Genomic DNA, 22847 nt, shown 5'->3' with positions numbered 1-22847 from the left:
ACACCCACATCTCTTTCAGTCACTCAGTATTATCTACGTAAGTCTCATGTTAATTGATTCTGGCAGCTAGCCAAAATAAGGGTAAAGTTTCTCTATGGATGCTGTCTCCTTAGGCTGTGCTGTGCCGTCCCACTTTAATGGGTCAGGAAACAAATATTTATGTGTTATCTTCATTCTGCAATAATACCGTATTTTTTTGGATAAGAATGACTCCGTTGTCTTAACTGTGTGACGTCAGTAGACACTTTTGTTTACAACAGATGTTCTCTAGTAAACAAGGACGTGTTCACAGAAAGATTACAGGCTTCGAAACGACCGGGCATCGATCTTGAAGGAGCTCACATTTCTTCTCGTTCCTCCTCAGAATGGCATCCCAGCGCTGGTCAATCTCTTGAACCTGAACATCGAAAGCGTTCTGGTGAACGTGATGAACTGTATCCGGGTGCTCTGTATAGGAAACGAGAGCAATCAGAGGGCGATGATAGAGCACAAGGGCATCCGGTACCTCATCCGCTTTCTGAGTTCCGACTCTGGTGAGCCTCAGCTGTCTGTTTAAGTCGCCAGATTTACCAATGTGATCTGGATGTTTCTGTTAACAAATACATTGGATTTGTCTTTGAACGGATCTTTGCACACAGTATAACCCAAATAGCTAGAAGACTTAAAGCTGCTAAGTTCATAGAAATAATCGACTCTCAGAAGTATATTAAAATGTTTAACTAGACATTTGCATAAATAAGAATATAACCATGAATAGTGAAAACAGAGCAGATTCTATGTTCAGGGAGGACATTTATTCTTTTATGAATAAATATTTAGATCATTGGAAGCAATTTTGCGATGCACACCAAGAACTGTAGATTTGCTCTTCTATGTCTGATATCGAAATCCAAGGCGATCAGCAGGCAGAAAGCCAGGTACCTGCTTCTGAAGTGCACCTCAGTCCTAGGAGCGCAAGGAAAACCAGGCAGCTTCTGCAGCAGCCGTAAGCGGTCACCTGCATTCTGTAAGGACAGTCACATCCAGGGCAGTATGAGCAGTTCAATTATAAGGAGAAAAACATGGGTACCGCTGTGTCTCCTTTTGTTCCGGCTTGGTTTGTCATCCGTCTTTCGCCTTAGTTCATCATATGTAAGTATAGAATAAATACAAAATAAAAACATTGGTTAAAAAAATAATCCAAGGATAAGGATAAGGGGAAGGCTGCAGAGAGCTTGCATTATTTTAGAAGTTCAATTTAAGCAAGTGTCTTCTTCTAGTAAAGGCACTTAAAGCATCCTTCCGGTCTCGAGTGTTCCCTTCCAAGTCTTCTGCACCATTTGCAAGCCTCTACTGACTGCTGGAGGAGCAGCACAAGGGGGCAGCCTTTATGCCCAGTTCCACCAGGTCAATTTTACTTAGAACTCCCCATCTTACGTTGTTTGTGCCATTAATAAAAAACGTTGGGTTGGAGAGATGGCTCAGCGGTTAAGAGCATTGTCCGCTCTCCCTAAGGTCCTGAGTTCAATTCCCAGCAACCACATGGTGGCTCACAACCATCTGAAATGAGATCTGGTGCCCTCTTCTGGCCTGCAGGCAGACACACAGACAGAATATTGTATACATAATAAATAAATAAATATTTTAAAAAAAAAGTCAAGTAAGAGATTCGCTCTGTCTTTGTTTCCCTGCCTGCTCTAGATAGTATTAAAAAAAGCAGGAATTATAACAGTAACTTAAATAAGTGAGCTCACAAAAAGTAATAGAAATAAATATTTAAAATAATTCCCTCTTAGGTCTAACACCTAAATAAAAGCATTATTCTCCTACACTGGAATCTATATTATCCTCTTGCTTTAAGGAGTATGAAGAATTTAAATTTATAATTGTAATTATTTTTTTCTCTACATAACTTTAGCATTTTAACAACTAATTCTCTTTACTCTGGGCCAAGTGGTTCAGTTAAAGCATTAAGTTATTAAGAAAATCGCATCAAAGTGGGTGTGTGGTTTTTATCTGTGTTACTTTGCTTTTTGAGATAGGCAAGTCAATTGGGCAAACTAATGTTTTATAAAAAAATTTTAAGATTGTTTCAGGGAAATATTACATGTCTCTGCTCAATTTTGATGGCATTTTTTGTTTGTTTGTTTGTTTGTTTGTTTTTTGAGACAGTGTTTCTCTGTGGCTTTGGAGCCTGTCCTGGAACTAGCTCTGTAGACCAGGCTGGTCTCGAACTCACAGAGATCCGCCTGCCTCTGCCTCCCTTGTGCTAGGATTAAAGGCGTGCGCCACCACCGCCCGGCTTGATGGCAATTTTTGATGAACACTTTATTATTATTGAGACAGCGTCTTATGGGAAAGGCTGGGCTAACCTAGAACTCACAGAGAGCCCGCTGCCTCTGCCTCCCACATGCCGAGATTAAGGGTGTGCCCAGCTTATTCACACAATATTAAAGTGCAGGTTCTTATTATTAGAAGCAAGGCAGTAATGGCAACTAAACAGAATAGGAGCTTAACTGTGGAATCTAAATTAACATCACTAATGAAAATCAGTGAGCATCCTTTAACACGACATAAACCATTGTCAAGGCATACGATGTCACCTTTTTTTTAAAAAAAAAGATTTATTTATTTATTATGTATACAATAGTCTCAGTGCTCTGCCTGCAGGCCAGAAGAGGGCACCAGATCCTAATACATAACGCTATTGGCCGGTCATCGCTTTTTTAGGACCATCAGGTGTTTTAGACAGGCACGGTAACACACAGCTTCACAGAGTTAAACAAATGCAGCGTAAACAAAAATCACACACCTGAAGATCGTGTCCCCCAACAGGTGCATATCTTGATCCATGAGAAACAAGAAACAAACGTGAACCGAGGTCTAAAATAAACGATTACTATTCACTTAAAAAAGTCCCAAAAGTCAAATCAAAGAGCGACAGAAGAGCTATAGAGACATCATAAATGAAACGCATGCTCTCAGTCTCGTTCTGTACTGAGGGAGAAGAGCGTCACAGAGGACACGACAGGGCAGCGGACGTTTGATGAAAGCATCGCATCTACAGATTGTATTGATTGTACTAAACTATTGATTGTCTACACACAGCCTCAGATGTGTGCGGGTCCCTGCTGTCGTCACCGGCAGCAGCAAAGTCATTCACGAAGAGGCAGGAAGGAAAGCTCAGTTCAGCCTGACTTGGTCAACTGCACTGGATCAGATCGGGAGTCTGATGCCAGCCCGTTTATTGCCAGCATGCTTAAACACAGTACAATTTGGGGAAAATGTCTCCCGGCGTAATACAATCCCCAGTGTGCAAGGAGGCATAACTCCATTGAAATTCAACTAAAAGTGCGTGTGATTTCTTCCAAGAAGATGGGTTCTAGAGATAGTCATTGGTCTCTTAGTTCCCTCCAGTCCTGGTTGTGGGAGCTCGATGTAGGCTGGCCCTGCGATACCCCAGGCATTTAGTCACCCCCATTTATCCACCTTCTCCTTTGGGAAGACAATCCAGCATGCTTAACATTCCTGGCTTCCATGGTGATCTATGGACACAAGGACCTTAGTGCTCCCAACACAAATGTGGAAAATCAAATTGTTGCCTGGCATAGTGGTACACTCCTTCAGTCCCGGAATCGGGGGAGGCAGAGGCAGGTGGATCTTTGTGAATTTGAGGCCAGTTTGGCCTAGATAGTGTGTTTCAAGCTAGCCAGGACAGAATAACAGAAATGAATAGATAATAAATAAATATAACAAAACTAAGTTGTAGACAGATAAATATATAAAATCAATGTACTAGTTAAATTTATATATCCAGGTGAAGTATATGAGTTCTCTCACTCATTCTTAAAACATTTTCTGTAAAATTTGTAACAACAAAATAAAATGAAATATTATTTAGTCTACCAAGTTATTAAGTTTTATGTATTCATTTTAATGAAAATATTTGTATTCAAAAGGACAAAATCAAGTTGATATCCCTGAGCTCTGATCGTGAAAGAATAAGATGCTACTGATCTTTTAGAAAACAATTTACGGAGATGTATAGAATTATTCCAGTAATTCAAGATACTCAATGCTAAAGGGGGAAAAAGGTATTGATAAATACCTAAATGCTAAGAAAATTTCTCCTGGAATCATTTAAAACAGCAAAAAGTTTGAAACAACATATATTTTTAAAGTGTGAATTGCTAATAAAATGTAATATGACCGTTGATATGCAATATTCAGAAGGCATTTGTGACTTTTATGTTCATAAAAGAGTGGAGAAAATATTTTAGTGGTAAACAAAAATTCTGGATATTATATTTGTAGTTAAACTATGTTGAATATGCTATAATCATCTACATATGCCCAAGTATCAGTATAAGAAGTAGTGAAGAAAATAAAATCTAAAGGACGAATCTGGACAGTCTTGGCTTTGAACCTAGGAATTCAGTTTTGTAACATGGAAAGCTACCTTGCTGCGTGGCAGGTTGACTGGTTCTCTTGCTCTCAACTCTTTTGAAGATACGCTGAAGGCAGTGTCCTCGGCCACCATCGCCGAGGTCGGCCGCGACAACAAGGAGGTGCAGGATGCCTTAGCCATGGAAGGGGCCATCCCTCCCCTGGTCGCTCTGTTTAAAGGCAAGCAGCTCAGTGTCCAAGTGAAGGGTGCAATGGCTGTGGAGTCCCTGGCCAACTGCAACCCTCTAATCCAGAGGGCGTTTCTCGAAAGAAAATTAACTAAAGATCTCCTCAAACTACTCAAGGTAGGGATTGATTGATTGGTTGATTGATTGATTGATTGATTGATTTTACCATTAACTTTCCAGCTGTTTAGAGGGTTCACTTCATTTCAGGTCTTTTTTTTTTAGAGACTGGACGATCAAATTCTAAAATGCACACTTTATAAAAATACATATCCCTAATGTGTTCAGAAGATGCTCACTGAATGAATGGCATGTTTTTGTCTTGAATAGGCCTTTCAATTAGATGTTAAGGAACAAGGAGCCATAGCACTGTGGGCCTTGGCAGGGCAAACCCTGAAACAGCAGAAGTTTATGGCGGAACAGATTGGCTACAACTTCATAATAAACATGCTTCTGTCTCCATCAGCCAAGATGCAGTATGTAGGTAAGTTACGCTCTATGCAGACCCCTGGCGTAGACGCTGAAGTCCACGCCCACCCACCTCTTCCCCTTCTCTGCCAGGAGGCGAAGCGGTCATCGCGCTCAGTAAGGACAGCAGGCTGCATCAAAACCAAATATGTGAAGGGAACGGCATCGCGCCCCTGGTCCGCTTACTGAGAATCAACAAGATAGCCGAAGGCACCCTTCTGAGCGTCATCAGAGCCGTGGGATCCATCTGTATTGGTGTGTATGCAGTCTCAAGTTTTTAATTACTATGAGCAAAATAAGGCTTCGGTAGAGTCGGAGAACATTTGTCTATCTCTGTTCACACCGTGAAAGAGCGCAGAGAAGGATAAATGGTTTCCCCAAGACCTTGGTGGGTTCGAGTGCGGAACCTGAGAGTGTCAAGCCTTCTTGCTCTGGAATTCTGAGTAGGATAGAAAATGAAGACAGTGAGCACTGACTATTTTTGAACTAAAACAATCCATTTATTTTAAGAGAACTTTAAAATGTCAAGAGCTATAAATTTCTTAAGGTTAACATTCAATTACATTTTCTCAATTCTTGTTGGCTTATATAAGTTATTGTTTGTTTATAAAAAGTGGCCTTTGTTGCAAAAGAATTGACCTTTTGAGCTCTGGTTCTTTGCTGACTCTGCTGAATTCAGGGTAGAGGCTGTGGGCTATTTCTTGCAAAGAAAATAAAAACGGCTTCTGTGCGCGTTTGTTTTCTAGGTAACTGTGTTTCCTCAAAAGCACCCAGATGTTGAAGTCAGCAGCTCCCCTTTTCTTTCCTGCTTTTTTTTTTTTTTTTTTTTTTGGTTTTTCTAGACAGGGTTTCTCTGTGGTTTTGGAGCCTGTCCTGGAACTAGCTCTTGTAGACCAGGCTGGTCTCGAACTCACAGAGATCCGCCTGCCTCTGCCTCCCGAGTGCTGGGATTAAAGGCGTGCGCCACCACCGGCCGGCTTCTTTCCTGCTTATGAGTAGCTGCAGAAAGTTATTAACTCTTCCAAGGCATAAATAACCCAGAAGATAATGTTTCTTTCATGGTCAGGACCTATAATATACATTTTAGTTAGTAATAAAAGTCTAGTAAATGGGGGAGGCGTTGAAGAGATGGCTCAGTGGTTAAGGCAACTTGTTACTTTCCAGAGGACCCGAGTTCGGTTCCCAGCACCCTGCCTGTAACTCCTGCTGGCTGTGGGAGCCCCATACACATAACCATGTACAGACATGTTTACATAAGAAACACACATGTAGGCGGGGTTTCCATCTAGACTGCCGATCAGCTCTGCCCCACCAGCCGCTCCCCAAATAACTGCTCAGACACTTATTATTAGTTGTACATGCTTGGCCGATAGCTTAGGCTTATCTCCAGCTATCTCTTACAATTTAAAATAACCTGTTTCTGTTTCTCTTTGTGCTGCCCTGAGGCTGGCTTGCCTCATCTGAGAGTTTCCTATATTGCTTCTTCTGCATCTGGCTTGTAGCTCTCAGACTCGACCCTCCTCCTTCTCAAGTGTTCTCTCTGCCCCCCAAATCCTGCTTAGCTACCTGCCAATCAGCTTTCCTTTTTTATTTTTCAAACAATCTTATTTTACACACCAATCCCAGTTCCCTCAACCTCCCATCCTCCCGCTCTCCCCAAACACCCCCATCCACTCCTCAGAGAGGGTAAGGCTTCCCATGGGGAGTCAACAGGGTCTGGCATATCCCTTGAGTTAGGACCAAGGTCCTCCCCTCCCGCATACCTAGACTGAGCAAGGTATCCATCCATAGGGAATGGGCACCAAGAGTCAGTTCATGCACTAGGGATAAATACTGGTGCCACTGCTAGTGGCCCCACAAACAGCCCCTGTCACATGACTGTCACCCACATTCAGAGTGCCTCCTTTGGTCCTATGCTGGTTCCCCAGCTGTCAGTCTGGGGTCAGTGAGCTCCCACTAGATCAAGTCAGCTGTTTCTGTAGGTATTCTCATCATGGTCTTGGCCCCTTCACTCATAATATCGCCCCTCTCTCTCTGTGACTGGACTCCAGGAGTTCGGTCCCTTGCTCATCTGTGGTCTCCACATCTGCTTCCGTCAGTTGCTGGAAGTTATAGGTTCTACGATGACAATTGAGATTGTCGTCAATCTGATTACAGGGGAAGGGCAGTTCAGGTGCCCTCTCCACTATTGCTTAAATTCTTAGCTAGGGTCATCCTTGTGGATTCCTGGGATTTCCCTAGTGCCTGGTTTCTCATTAATCCCACAACAGCTCCCTCTTTGAAGGTATCTCTTTCCTAGCTCTCCCTCTCTGTCCTTCCCCCACTCATTCTTCCGAATCCTTCATGTTCTCCTCCCTGCTCCCCACTACTTCCTCCCTTCCCCCACGGTGCCAATTTACCAAGAAGATCTTGTCTACGTCTCATTCCCAGGAGGGATCCATGTATGTCTCTTAGGGTTCTCCTTGTTTCCTGTCTTCTCTGGAGTTGCGGATTGTAGGCTGGTTATTCTTCGTTTTATATCTAATATCAACTTGTGAGTGAGTACGGACTGTGTCTTTCTGTGTCTGACTTCCCTCATTCAGGATTTTTTTTCTGGTTCCATTCATTTCCCTGCAAATTTCAAGATGCCATTTTTTTTTTTATCTCTGAATAGTACTCCATTGTGTAAATGTACCACCTTTTCTTCATCCATTCTTTGGTTGAGGGGCATTTAGGTTATTTCCAGGTTCTGGCTATTACGAATAATGCTGCTATGAACATAGTTGAGCACATGTCCTAGTGGCATAGGTTTGCATCCTTTGGGTATTATGCCCAAGAGTGGTATTGCTGTGTCTTGAGGTAGATCGATTGCCAATTTTTTGAGAAAATGCCATACTGATTTCCAAAGTGGCTGTACAAGTTTTCACTCCCACCAGCAATGGGGGAGTGTTCCCCTTACTCCGCACTCTCTCCAGCATAAACTGTTATTGAATGTTTTTGATCTTAGCTATTCTGACTGGTGTAAGATGGTATCTCAGAGTCATTTTGATTTGCATTTCCCTGATTGCTAAGGATGTTAAGCAGTTCCTTAAGTGCCTTTCAGCCATTAGAGATTCCTCTGTTGAGAATTAACTGTTTAGATCTGTACAAATTTTTAATTAGACTATTTGATATATATATATATATATATTTTTTTTTTTTTTGGTTTTTCGAGACAGGGTTTCTCTGTGGTTTTGGAGCCGGTCCTGGAGCTAACTCTTGTAGACCAGGCTGGTCTCGAACTCACAGAGATCCGCCTGCCTCTGCCTCCCAAGTGCTGGGATTAAAGGCGTGCGCCACCACCGCCCGGCGACTATTTGATATTTTGATATCTAGTTTTTTTGAATTCTCGGTATATTTTAGAGACCAGCCCTCTGTCCAAGTTGGGGTTGGTGAAGATCTTTTTCCCACTCTGAAGGTTACCATTTTGTCTTGTTGACTGTGTCCTTTGCCTTACAGAAGTCCCATTTATTAACTACTGATCTCAGGGTCTGGGCTACTGGTGTTCTATCCAGAAAGTGGTCTCCTGTGCCAATGAGTTCAAGGCTACTTCTCACTGTCTCTTCTGAGCCTCAGGGTGGCTGCATTTATGTTGAGGTATTTGATCCATTTGGACTTGAGTTCCGTGCATGGGGATAGATATGAATCTATTTGCATTCTTCTACATGTTGACATCCAGTTATGCCAGCACCATTTGTCGAAGATGCTTTCTTTTCCCATTGTATAATTTTAGCTTCTTTGTCAAAAACCAGGTAGGTGTTCATAAGTGTGTGGATTAATGTCAGGGTCTTCAGTTCTATTCTATTGGTCCACTTGTCTGCTTTTGTGCCAATACCAAGCTGTTTTCGTTACTATAGCTCTATGGTAGAGCTTGAAGTCAGATACGGTGATGCCATCTATCTAAATATATCTTTTTAACCTTGAAAGCATACTAATATGACTATAAGTATGATTGTTATAGATGCCTAGCTACTAACCTGTATTTTTAAGTATACATTACATTTTTAAATAATACCCCACACAAGAGTAGACACATGCATACAGCTTAACAAAGCTAACCTTAAATTTGTATCAATAAAACAAAATCCATACCAATGAAAAATATATTGAGATTAATAGGTGTTTTTAGATTAATTAAGTAGATTCAATAATCTGCCCTTTTATCTCATCATTTTTATATTAGGTCCCCATTTTTCCTTTAGAAAGACATCTTTGAATTTAACTTGTTTGTCTAACTTTTTTCCTGACTATGATCAATAACAATTTGTAACCAACCCCCCACAAATTATAACAAACATCCATAAACAATCTTCTCTCTCTTGTTTCCACTCTGTATCTGGCTAGTGATTCTGTTTCTCTTCTTCTCAGAGTCCTCTCTGTCCCTGGAAAACCCACCTAACCTCTTCCTGCCTAGCGATTGGCCATTCAGTTCGTTATTAAACTAGTTAGGAGGTGCCTTGGCAAAAACACATCTTCACAGTGTAAAGAAATATTCCACAGCAAACATACATACATATACACATACATACATACATATACACATACATACATACATATACACATACATACATACATATACACATACATACATACATATACACATACATACATACATATACACATACATACATACATATACACATACATACATACATATACACATACATACATATACACATACATACATACATATACACATACATACATACATATACACATACATACATACATATACACATACATACATACATATACACATACACACACATATATATACATATATGTGTATATGTACACACATAGACATATTCTTGATCATCCCCCCCAACAACTGTGATTCTATAGGGATGGTGAAAGCAAGAAAATAAAATTGATAAGATAGGTGTTGCTCATTCTACTCCCCCTAGTTAAACTTTACAAAAAAAACAATATGTGGGTGGCTCTTCATCACTTTTCACAGATGCCTAAACTTGTATTTTTATTTAAGTATATAAACTTACTATATTTATATCTATATAGTGCACATAATACTATATTTAATTATATATATACATATATATACATATATATAGGCACTCTTAGGCAAAACAAAATGAAATTGTTTATGCATATTCACAAAAATGAGATTGAGTTTTCTCTTGATATTAGATTGCAACTTAAAATACAGAGTGTTAGAAAGGAAGACAATGTATGTTTTTAGTATATACAATTTATGAAAGCTAGAAATTTTAACTCAGTGATTAGTCATTTTTGTAGATAAGAAAGTTTTCATAGGAAATACTGGCTATAAACTTGAGTACCAGACTATATTTTTAACCAGTGATGGTTCTGATAATGAATGTAGCAGTTTTCAAATTTATGTGCTGTGTCTCTCACTATAAAATTATCTATAGTTCTAGTAATGAATTTCCATGTTTATTCTGTCCTTTAAAGAAACCAAAGGAAGTATTAAAATAGTGCCAATATACTATGTTTTTAAAGTCTGTTAGCCATATTGCTTTAAGATAGTTTATCCATCAAAATCCAGCAAAGTTTGACTCTACAATTTAAAAATGGAACAAAAGCATGATCTCATTGACCTATGGGAGCTTTACAGGCGTGGCCCACACAAGCAATCCCTTGAGTCAACAGTTCGTTGTGGAGGAGAATGCCTTTCCTGTGCTCATTCAGCTATTAAGAAGTCATCCTTCCCTTAACATTAAGGTATGGATTAATGTTTTCAATGTTTTCTAACATAGTAAACGTAATATATAGAACAGTTTTAAGAAGAATTTTTACCTTACATTATGTGGGTTTACAAGCATAACAATTTAACTTTTAAAACAAAATTCTAAAAGTTTTAAGCAGAAAATACTGATGTAGTAATTATTATTTTCTTCTACTATGACATGAAAATCTTATGCACTTAGTCCTTGGTTATTTTTCCTTAGCCTTTAAACCCATGCTAGTAAATATTTGAAAATTATGTTTAGATGTGAAAGGGATACAATTATATATGTAAGATTTTACACTACCTCTGAACATACCTTGCTGTCCCTAGGGCACCCCCCACCCAGCACCTTCAGGAGACGTGAGATGACCTCTGGTCATAGAGGACATGGAAATTTCCTGGTCATTAAAATCTATGAGAGACACCCTCCAGAGGCTGGGTCACACTAACTGGGGTCAAAGAATTATAAGCAACACATTGTGCCTTAAACACTTTATATTTCCACAACCTAGCCTGTGCAAATATTTACGTACTATACATTCTTCAGTAATGTGTGAATGAAACATAATTTTTGAAAACCACACATTTAGGTTGAAGTGGCATTTTCTTTGGCATGCATCGTCCTAGGGAATGACTTGCTGCAGAAAGAGTTACAAGAAAAGGAAGGATTTCAGTATTCCGATGTCCTTTATCTTCTTCACTCAAAAGACAAGGTAGGACTTTGACATCCTTCAGAGCGCTCACCTAGGGGAAACGGTTCTAAGAAAAACGCAATCAGTTACGACCAAGCATTCCCCAAGGCAGCATGCGAGCAATTTATTTAAGAGAATATACTTTGTTGGTCATGAGTTTGTGCTAATATGGTTCCAAACTTTTCATACTTGCCACATGTCTTCCTTGATGTGCACAGTTTTAATGCTTGGTGAAATCTCTGTCCTGAATCAAACCCTTCACGTAAGTGCATGCCCTTCCAATCCCCCATCATGCACTTCTTACCCAGAGAACGCTGAGGCTTAGGAAATGTCACGCAGTGAAGAGAGCTTTCCCAAGGCAGCTAATATGAGGCAGTTATTTTTCTTTAAAAGAAAAAAATTCTCCCAACGATGTCCTATATCTCATCTTGATAAGAATGAGATGCATCTTAATAGGCGATAACTCAAAACCCAGTGAACAACAAAGCAAGTGAAAATTATTGGTGTTTCTCCCCTCCCTAGGACATCTGCCTGAGAGCCGGTTACGCGCTGACTCTTTTCGCCTATAACAACCGTTTTCAACAGTACTTAATACTGGAAAAAGGAATGATAACTTTATCCATTTTTGAGCCTTTTCTTCAGTCCAAAGTTGAAACCGAGAGGGCAATGGCAGCATTTCAGGTACCCAGGGCCTTGCATTTCATTCTAGCAAGCACGTTGTCTTGGTGAGCACTTCTCTACTGGGGATTCAGAAAAATGTTGACGCATTTATGAAATGAGTATTCTCCGCACCAGCCCCTCCACCTCACAAGAAGCCCATTCTTAAGACTTCTGTATTTATATAGGATCTCTCAAGTTACATCTCATGCCTGCCACAATCCTGTGAGGCCCATAGCAGGTCTTTTAATCACATCATGCTCACAGCATCTATGTGGTTGGTTTTGACGTGGTGGCGTCGAAAATTGCTCTCAGTGTGGACTGTCAGCTTATGGCATGGCCTCTTCCATCGGCATCAGCATTTAGGCTCCTCTCTGTTTTATGCTTACTCTTCAGAGCTTCTCAATCCTATAGCCTTGTGAAGTATTTTTTCTTCAAATTCAAGGTCAAACGCTGCAAGAAATGCAGAAAGAATAACGTGGCCATTGTGGCCATTGCGGCCATGGCTATGAGCATTTGGGGGAAGTACTTTAATTTTTTCTTTTCACCCATCACATCTCTTATTGGAGCCTACCAAACGTCCCCTCTGGCCCCTAAAATGCCCCCAAATCATAAATGATTAAGAGAATCTGAGTAGCAAACAGTCATCAATTCTATGTTTTTTTTGTTTTTGTTTTTTTTTTTTTTTTGGTTTGCTTTCTTTTAGATTATCGTATTAGCGAAAGTCATTATAGACGTGGACCATATTACTTTGTCGGCAAGAGGTGTTAATATTTTAGTTGACAGTCTGTATTCAACCCACATTCCTACTATTGTCTTGACAGGTAAGAAACAGCTAACAAAAGAAAACAAACAAACAAACAAAAAACAATAAAAAAAGTATAATGGCCTCCACAAAAAGGAACATGGGTTCGCGTTCAAGACAGATCATAAAAATATTTAGATCACAATCTCAACAATACAAAAATACATCTAATTCCCTGTTGCACAGTTTCAAGCTACACTACTTGGAAACACTGAGCAGGTCTGCATGGGGCAGTGGGCATCAGCATTCACTCTGTACCCTGCACGGAGCACTAGGTGTTCACCCTGCTTACTGAACAGGGTTGCAGTAACCCTCAGCACCGCTCCCTTACGTTCCTAATAATTATTTCAAACTTCTAATCATCTTCTAGACTATAAAGTAAGAGTTCAATTATGCACCCTGATCTTCAATAGTCGTGGGCAGATTTACATTGATGTGCTTTGTGTTTCTTTTGAAAGTATACATTCTGTTACTCGAAATTTTTTTTAGATTTATTATATTATTTATTTATTATATTTATTATATTATTCTTTGCATGAGTGCTTTGGTTGCAAGTTGTATTGCACTACCTGTGTGCCTGTTGCCTGTGGGTCAGAAGAGGGTGTTGGATTCACTGGGACTTATAGATAACTGGAGTTATAGATAGTTGTGAGTCATCACGTGGGCACAGGGAATTGAACCCAGGTCTTCTTTAAGAACAACAGCTGTCCTTAACCGCTGAGACACGCCTTTAATTCCAGCTCACTAGAGGCAGAGACAGGTGGAGCTCTGTGAGTTTGAGGCTAGCGTGGTCTACACAGTGAGTTCTAGGGCAGCCATGGTTATGGAGAGAGACCCTGTCTCAAAGAACAAGCAAACAAACAAAAATAAATACAACCCAGCAAAGAAAAATGGCCCACTAGTTCTCTTGACACAGTGTTATCTAAGTATATCCACTTCAAGCTTACCCATGCTTGTAACAATAGGTGATAGGGAATATTTAACCAAGCTACCATTCACAGCTACATAAACAGTTTCAGAGTGATAGTCTACGAATCCTAGCAAAATAAATTAAAAATTCAAATTTAAGCCGGGCGATGGTGGCGCACGCCTTTAATCCCAGCACTTGGGAGGCAGAGGCAGGTGGATCTCTGTGAGTTCGAGACCAGCCTGGTCTACAAGAGCTAGTTCCAGGACAGGCTCCAAAACCACAGAGAAACCCTGTCTCGAAAAACCAAAAAAAAAAAAAAAAAAATCAAATTTATTACTAACTTCACCAGTGGCTGTATGAGAAACACGTATTTTGGAGTATGTCTGCTTAGAGAGGAAGACAAATCACTCAGTGGAAACTTTTGGACACTGGGTAGGAAAACGAGTCTGGAAGGAAATTTAATAGTCATAGTTTTAGATTTTGGTTCATGATCTCTTTGCTACAAGAGATGCCTTATTTTATTTGCTTTCAAATATTAGTTTTCTCCATCTGAAAGAATGCATATCACGTCCAGACACAAGTTCAGGGGAAACACTTACGCACATAAAATGAATACATTTTATAAAAGCTTAACAACCGAAAAGCAGTGGATATATTTCTGAAGTCTGGAAAACAGAAAGCTTCTGACTTGAAAATGTGCCATTCTTCCAAATTCCAGTACATGTGACAGAAAATCTGTCAACTATGTGAACAACTGGTCCACATTTCCGTGTGCATGTTTCTCTTTCCTTGGTTCTTGATTTAACAGAGAGGTTTTGTAGGACAAACTTTTCAAAATACTATGCACAAGTGAAAACGCAACGTGTCTATTATCAGCTGTGGATCATATAAGGACTTTGCTTTGATTCTAGGTAACTTGATAGCTACTCTGGCTCATTCTAGAGCTGGTATCCCAGACGCTTTTATGACAGTAGGGGCGATCCAGCGGCTCTGCTACCACCTGCACTCAGGAAGAGAAGAGGTAAGCAAAAGCTAATTGCGAAATTTAATGGGCTACAAATAATAGAGTTTGCTTCTTTCACACAAGGGAATATTTTTTCCTTGGGATAGTAGATAATTCATAATAACTCAAGCATAGATGAACTTTCAAGTGCTAGTCATGCCTTATCTGATATGTACAATTCTGATTTCCCACAAAAATCATATATTTTTTTAAAACTTATTCTCAATATATTACATCCCAACCACAATTTTCTCTCCCTCCTCTCTTCCCAGTCCCTCTCTCCCCCATCTACTCCTCCTGCATTTACCCTCAGAAAAAGGCAGCCCTCCTAGGGATATCAAATGAACATGGCGAATCGAGACATAATGAGGCTAGGCCCCTCCCCTTATATTAAGACCGGACAACGTTGTTTTCAACTAAGTCTATTTTATCAGTAAAGACTTGGGAGCCAGATGCAGGGGTGAAAATCTGCTAACTCTGAGAGGCCGAGAAAGCACCTCCACTGCCCTCGTCCCAGGAAAAGGGCTTTCTCCTATCTGTCTCAAACAAGACTACTCCAACCGGATGTCCCTCCCTTCCGCTTCCTGTGTCTCTCTCTCTTTGTTCTTCTGACTCCCTCTTAATCTCTATGGTTACTTCCTCTCAACTGGCGGCCTGCTCCACCTAACCCTTTTTACAACATTCAAGCAGAAAACTCTTGGATTAAAGGGGCGTGCTAGGGCTGAGTCACACCAGACTGAGAAGCAGGGTTTCCTAGTCAATGATGCAGTGTTGGGGTCCACAGGGTGTTGGGGCCCACAGTGTGATGGAATATCCTGCACAGGGTGAGGCAGCCCAATGGGAGGAAGAGGCCCAGAGGCAGGCAAGAGTCCGAGACAGCCCCCTCTCCCATTCTTAGGGGTTCCACAAGAAAACCAAGCTACACAGCTATGACATCTATGCAGAGGGTCTAGGTCAGTCCCATGCAGGTTTCCTGGCTGTTGGTTCAGTCTCTGTGAGCTCCTATGAGCTCAGGTTAGTTGATTCTCTGTGTTTTCTTGTGGTGTTCTTGACCTCTCTGGCTCCAACAATCCTTCCTCCTCCCTCTTCTGCAGGGCTCCCCCAGCTCTGTCTAATGTTTGGCTGTGGGTCTCTGCATCTGTTCGCATCAGTTGCTGGATGGAGCTGCTCTCACGGCAATTATGCTAAACTCCTGTCTATGGGTATAGCGGAAGAGCAGAATTTCAACAGGAGTCATTTCATTGGCTTTTTTTTTTTTTTTTTTGCTTGTCAGCACACTTTTATTTGAACTCTGACATCTAAACAGAATTTTACGAAAGCAATATAACAACTGTAATTAAAGATTTTTGAAACCATGGAACTGGAGAGATGGTTAAGAGCGTATACTGCTCTTACAGAGGACCACATTTTGGCTCCCAGTACCCATACAACTGCCTTTAATGCCAGCTCCAAGGGACCCAGTGTTCTTTTCTGGTCTCCATGGGGATGGACACACATGCACACACACACACACCTTTTAAAAACTTACACACAGCGTTCTACTTAGTCTCCTCACAGCACCCTGACAGAGCGGCCTGCTTAGTCTCCTCACAGTGGCCTACACACAGCGTTCTGCACACAGCAGCCTGATCAGCCTCCCCACAGCAGGCAGTAGGGAAAGAATAAGACACGCTTTAGCATCATGCTTATTAAGATGTTTAAAAAATGTTTAAATCCAATACCTAGTCAAATTAGTCTCCAAGCTAAATACAAAACCAAAAACCATGAAGTGACTTGTTTTAATTATAAAATCAAGCTTTAATGACAGAATGGTTGGGGGCCCTGTCCCAGCCAGGTTCAGGTCCCGAGGAAGGGGTGTCCATGTAAAGAAAAGAGTGAACCTCAGATGAGTTTCACACAAATGGTGCTCCCAAGTAGCTCGAGCCATATTTATTTATACTTAAAACAAAGATTTTTTTCCCCCAACTTTTAAATCAATGAACAACTTATAAACAAAAAGACAACGCTGAGTATTTTGCTAGCTTGGCTAAATAGGCATACATTCTTTTTCTCTTTTCTCTTTCTCCTTCTTCTTTTTTTTTTTTTTTTTTTTTTTTTTTAAGAAAGGGTGTGGTTTTGAAACCTGTCCCGGAATTCGCTCTGTAAACCAGGCTGGCCTCGAACTCATAGAGATCTATGAGTGCTGGGATTAAAGGCGTGCACCACCACCACTCAGCTAGACATACATTCTTTTTTTGTTGTTTCGCTTGTCAAGACAGGGTTTCTCTGTAGTTTTGGATCCTGTCCTGGATCTAGCTCTTATAGTCTAGGATAGCTTTGAACTCACAGAGACCCACCTGCCTCTGCCTCCCGAGTGCTGTGATGAAGGGCATGCACCACCACCGCCCAGCTAGAACAACAATGGCTTGAAGGGATGGTGCAGAAGTTACGAGCACTTTCTAGTCTTGCAGAGGACCTGGGTTCAGTTCCCAGCACCCATGTGACAGTTCACCCACATGACCAGGTGTGCTTCCAAAAAAACAAAAACAAAACCAAAACTTAACAAAGCAAATTTACAGAAAAAGGGGCAAATTGCATACAGTTCAACTGTATTCCTCTCACTGGTCCCTGGTCCTACAAAAGCATCCTACATGCCTACAAAAAAGCGTCCTAAAACCTCTTTATAAAGGGTGAACTTGGGTAAGACATTCTTTTCTCACCCCATTCTTAATGTTTCCTCCCAGAACTCGTTGATGTGTTTAATGTCCCCTCTGATGCTTTATTAACTTTCATTGCTTCCAATTCCGATCTTGTCAGCATTGAATCAGAGAGGTCCGCGGGGTCTGGAGGGACAGCCGGTGTTTCCAAATAAGAAACCTGCAAAGCATTGGTTCCCAAAGAATTTTTAGGGGAAAATATTTGAGGGAAAAAAAACGGGCTTTCCGGGAATGATTACGTCTGTCCCAAGTGTGACTGACAAAGCCAAACCAAAACCTCCAAGAGAATCATCAACATTATAAGAGAGAAGAGAGCCTGCAGGTTGTGTGGTCCCAGCAGAATCTGTGCTGTCCTGAGGTTCACTGGTCCTTGCTGAGTGAGAGACTGTCTCCATGGGCTTTGCCTTGCAGACACCCGATGGATAAGAATTCCTATGGCTGATCTGAAGCTACGCCACACAGCTCTCAACACAAAACCCTGTGTTCATGCCAGTAATCTCAGCACTCAGGAGGCTGAGACAGGAGACTTCCTCCTACTTCAAAGCCAATTTGGGTTATACAGAGATTTAGAATGTGCCCCGTGGAAGGAGGAGATGCGGATTTGTGAAAGGCACCAAATTATAAGAGCAAAGTATAGCATGGGTGTACGAAGGTGCCCCAGTGAATGCTAATGTCTTACGTAACTTAAGATTTAAATACTCAGTCTATAAATAAATCTACCGTGATGGTACAGAAATTTATAATTTAAAAAATGTTTAGGAAGTTTCTCACAAGAATTGGTTACTTAGCAAGTGGGTGAACTTTTTTTTTTTTTTAGTATTCTAGGTAATTCTAAAATGAAATCAATGTGCTCACAGATACTGTGAGCAAGGAGTAGAAACCAATGGTGATTCACAGGCTTCAGTAAGGCTCTGAGCAGAGGATGAGGCCTGAAAGTGGAGAGAATGGCCTGGCATGCACGAGCCATTAGGCCCTACCTGATGATGGACTGGTTTTCATCCATTATCTGATATTTATCTTTACAGAAATTATCTTTTTTTTTTTTTTTGAGACAGGGTTTCTCTGTGGTTTTGGAGCCTGTCCTGGAACTAGCTCTTGTAGACCAGGCTGGCCTCGAACTCACAGAGATCCTCCTGCCTCTGCCTCCTACAGAAATTATCTTAAGGTTTAATGTAGTTTTTTTTTTAAAATATGTATTTATTTATTATGTATATACAATGTTTTGTGTGTATGCCTGCAGGCCAGAAGAGGGCACCAGACTTCATTACAGATGGTTGTGAGCCACCATGCGGTTGCTGGGAATTGAACTCAGGACCTTTGGAAGAGCAGGCAATGCTCTTAACCGCTGAGCCATCTCTCCAGCCCCGGTTTAATGTAGTTTTAATAACGAGTGTGTCTGTGTAGGTTCATGCATGTGAATTCAAGTGCCCGTGAGGCCAGAAGCAAGGGCTAGGTTCCCTGGACTTAGAGTTCCAGGTGCTGCCTGGGGTTGTCCTGGGACCCAAACTCAGGTCCAACAGACCTTTCTGAAGAAGTAGTTAGAGTCTGAGCTAGATAATTTTGGTTAGTTTTCTTGAGAATACCATATCAAATGTTTTGTTGTATTCACTCTTCACCTCTCCCACTTTCCCCCTACCCATTCCCATGCCTCTGCCCATCAAGACCAATTGGTGTTGCTCAAATATCCCCGAATGTGCGGTTTTCCACTGGAGTGTAGTTGACTTACCAGGGGCTACTAAAAACTCTTAGAGAAAAAAAACCCTCTCTTGGGCTGGTGAGATGGCTCAGAGGTTAAGAGCATTGCCTGCTCTTCCAAAGGTCCTGAGTTCAATTCCCAGCAACCACATGGTGGCTCACAACCATCTGTAATGAGGTCTGGTGCCCTCTTATGGCCTGCAGGCATACATACAGAGAGAATATTGTATACATAATAAATAATAAATATATATATAAAAAAAAAAACCCTCTCAACTCACAATCCCAGCAACTCACAATTGCCAATAGCTCCATGGCCCATGGGTGGGACTGTGTGCTCAACTCCCCTCTCCATGCTGGGATTTGGTCTTCATGCATGCACAGGCTTTGTGCATGCTACTGAAATACTGTGTTTCCACCTAGAGCCGCCCTGCTGTGTGCAGGAGGTGCTGTCTCCTGTAGTCACCTCCCCTCACTTCTGCTGCAATTATTCCTGAGCTTTCAGAGCCCATTCTTGGGGGAGGCTGGTAGTTTGTTTCCCTACTGCTCTGCCTCGAAACAATCACTCAGAACCATATTATTTGCAACACCATTTGGCCAGTTGCTTGAGCACATTTCTAGCTAGCGATTATATCCTAAATTAACCCATTTCTATTCATCTATGCATCACCACATGGCTGTGGCTTACCGGCAAGTTTCTGGTGTGTCTGTCTCCTACGGGTGGCTACATGACTTCTCCTGACTCCTCCTACTCTCTCTCTATCTTTTCCAGCCTGGCTAATCTGCTAAGCCCTTGGTCAAAAGCAGCTTTATTCATTAGCCAATAAAAGCAACACATACACAGAAGGACTTCCCACACCAGCCCCATTGCTTAAGAAGTCTCTTCTCATAAAATTGTGACAAACCTATTTTGAAACAGAGAAATTCTACATAGGCTACCTACAGGACACACACCACCCATATGTTGATTAAAAGTTCAAAGTGAATGCTGAGACTTGAACCCAAAATAATGTTCAGAAAGTGTATATGAATATATTTACCTCTGGCGAATTGCTTGATTTAAAACAGTCAAAATAGCAAATTTTAGGTTTGTTATATTTTATCATAACAAAACATCAGGAAAACGTGAAAAAGCCTCTTGTGATTTCAGGTTCGCACAGCGTGTTCCTGCGCCCTTGGCTACCTAACTTACAATGCGTACGCGTTTCGCATCCTGCTGGCTGAGTGCAGGAACAAACCTAACCAGTTCCTGCGTATAATGAACAACATCAGCAGAGACGCCAAGATTAATCCTGCCTTCCTGAAGGAGTTCCAGATGCAGCAAAGCGTGGGGCTTCCGTCCTTAAGGTATCTCGTCTTAATAAGAAATGGCAGTAGTGACCTTTAGTACCTGCAAGCGCGCTAATGTGTTTGCATTCTTGACGTGCGTGGGTACCCTATGGGTATAAACTTAGCCTTGAACGTTCATTGGCAAAGCCTGCTTTTGTTTACTTTGGAATGCCAAGAGTCTTCTGTTTTGATCCGCGGCAGCAGGTTTTTGTTTAAGGGTTAGTGTTAAGTACTCAGTGTCTTTACTCACTTCAGCTGCACTGTCCTACCTAGGGAAACAGTCAAGTTCATTTGCGCAGCCTAGAGACAAGCTGGGGCTATGTAGACACTGGTTGATGTAGTCTGTAGTGTGTAAGCAGACCCGGGCCCAGGAAAGATCCGATTTGATAGAACTGTTTCTGAGAAGTGTGCTACAAAACAGAAGGTCCTGTTTCAAATTAGGACGAAAAAGGAAGGCTACAACAGTTACTGCGGTCAGATATCTTATAGACATGGGCCACAGTTGATGCTACCACTCGGCTGGGGAAAATCTGGATGAGATTGGACCCATGTTTTCTTGAAAAGTGCTTAGAAATCCAAGCAGCATAAAGGGCAGAGTTCTGGCATAAGAGGCAGCAGCTAAAACACACTGGCTGAAGTTTTGGCATCTGTCAAGCATTTTGCTCAACTGATTCTCAACATCATAGTTTCTTTATAACCTAAGTCTTTAAAATAGGGGGTGAAAAAAAATCTTTCTGTGAAAAAAGCTGAATTATGAGTCTTTCCAAGTAGGAAAACATTCATGTAAGAGGTACTCAAGATAAATTATTACTCTGATACAAGGGAAAGAGACCCAAAAGTACACTGTGGTTATATAAGTCAATTTTAAGTATAGAAAAAGGTAAGTCTATTTCAAGAATCCTTTGAAAACTAAATATGCAAAATTAATTACATAAATTAATATAAAACACAATCTGAACTTTGGTTATAATAATTTGTTAAATTAATTTATTTTTTTCATAAATTTAATTTGGTACAAATGATTTGTACTTTGTATATTCCCATAACGCTGTGGGAAATGGAAAATTCTCCTATTCAATTTTGTCTGCCTCAAAGTTCAGTTTGAGTTCCTTCTTTCCATCACCTCAAACATAATAATTATTCCATTTTAGATGTATTTAAGGCTTGAAATGAGTAAATAAGTGATCAAATATAAGGTATCTGCAGGTAGCATGAATGCAGTTTTATACATGTATGACAGAGACCATTAGGCCCCTGAACATGGTACCTAGAATCTTTCTTTATTCATGGTTTTCTGGGTATATACACTATGTCTTCATTTAATTATTTGATACTTTCTCCTTTTAGCCTGGAAAAGAATGGAGGACCATCTGTAATTCCTGTCTTTAAAAAAGGTAGTAGTTTTTCTTTTCTTTCTTTAACGCCCGCTATTCCCAGCAGTCTGTAACTCTGCTTTAGGGTTTCTTTTGCTCTGATTAAAAACAAACACCAGACCAAAGGCGACTCGGAATGAGAAGGGTTCATTTCTCCTTACATCTCACAGCCGGTCATCCGGGGAAATGAGGGCGGGAACTCAAGGCAGGAACTGGTGCAGAAGCCATGGACAAGAGCCGATTTCTGCCTTATTCAAGTTTCCTTTCTTACACACCAGGAGCACTTAGCCAAGGGGCAGCACCAGCCACAATGGGCAGGACCCTCCCACATCAATCATAAATGAAGAAAATGCCCACATGTTTGACTACAGGCCAGTGTTATAGAAGCATTTTTTTCAGTTATGACTAGGTGTGTGTCAAGATAACCTACCAACCAGCAATCCTATCTTTTAAACTTAAAAATGTGGAGACAACCCTCCAGAAAGCATCTGGTCTGTAATTCCATACACAGAAGACACCTTCCCTTTATAAGACTGCATGAATCATTTAAGGTCTTCCCTACCATCAAATGCCAAAGAGTTCTCTGGCAGGATGGGGCAGTGGGTAAGAGCACCTGGCCACAGGCCTAATGACCTGAGTTTGTTCCTCAGAACCTATGTGGCAGGAAGGAGCTCCAAGCCAGTGGAGATGGGGTTACAGGAGGTTGTGCAGGACCTTGTATGCATGCTGGGGACACAGCGTGGCCTCTGCAACGGCGCTGCATGCAATCAACAGCCGAGGCCCCTAGCCAAGGCCTTATTAGGTCTGCAACGGGGAATAAACATGAATCACTTTCATGCACAGCTTAAATCTGCCAGTCTTAGAAAGGGCCAACGTCAGAG

The 22847-nt window shown here is 41.1% G+C and overlaps 2 protein-coding genes across 5 annotated transcripts in view; one reads left to right on the top strand and one right to left on the bottom strand.

The window, feature by feature from the left end:
* Positions 1-22847, top strand: part of Ankar (ankyrin and armadillo repeat containing) — a 46516-nt gene that overhangs the window by 22763 nt on the left and 906 nt on the right. For both annotated transcript variants that reach the window (XM_057758500.1, XM_057758499.1), the window contains 11 exons: positions 365-533; positions 4489-4730; positions 4941-5094; positions 5172-5333; positions 10693-10799; positions 11397-11519; positions 12021-12179; positions 12862-12979; positions 14782-14891; positions 20415-20611; positions 21941-21987. In XM_057758500.1, coding sequence (XP_057614483.1) covers positions 365-533; positions 4489-4730; positions 4941-5094; positions 5172-5333; positions 10693-10799; positions 11397-11519; positions 12021-12179; positions 12862-12979; positions 14782-14891; positions 20415-20611; positions 21941-21987 — 1588 coding nt within the window. The remainder of the gene's footprint in view (positions 1-364; positions 534-4488; positions 4731-4940; positions 5095-5171; positions 5334-10692; positions 10800-11396; positions 11520-12020; positions 12180-12861; positions 12980-14781; positions 14892-20414; positions 20612-21940; positions 21988-22847) is intronic.
* Osgepl1 (O-sialoglycoprotein endopeptidase like 1) overlaps positions 10273-22847 on the bottom strand; it is a 29822-nt gene continuing 17247 nt past the window's right edge. For 2 of the 3 annotated variants that reach the window (XR_009056391.1, XM_057758506.1), the window contains one exon: positions 10273-12608. Coding sequence is in view for 2 of the 3 variants with exons in the window: in XM_057758506.1 (XP_057614489.1) it covers positions 12602-12608 (7 nt within the window). In the remaining variant the exon portion in view is untranslated. Of the gene's footprint in view, positions 12609-17641; positions 17730-22847 lie in introns of those variants that run through there. The other variant, XM_057758504.1, reaches the window with a different exon arrangement.

The sequence above is a fragment of the Chionomys nivalis genome, chromosome 26 (genome assembly GCF_950005125.1).
Source record: "Chionomys nivalis chromosome 26, mChiNiv1.1, whole genome shotgun sequence".
Taxonomy (NCBI): domain Eukaryota; kingdom Metazoa; phylum Chordata; class Mammalia; order Rodentia; family Cricetidae; genus Chionomys; species Chionomys nivalis.
Note: the sequence above shows the minus strand (reverse complement) of the source record. Positions and strands in the feature narration are given on the sequence as shown.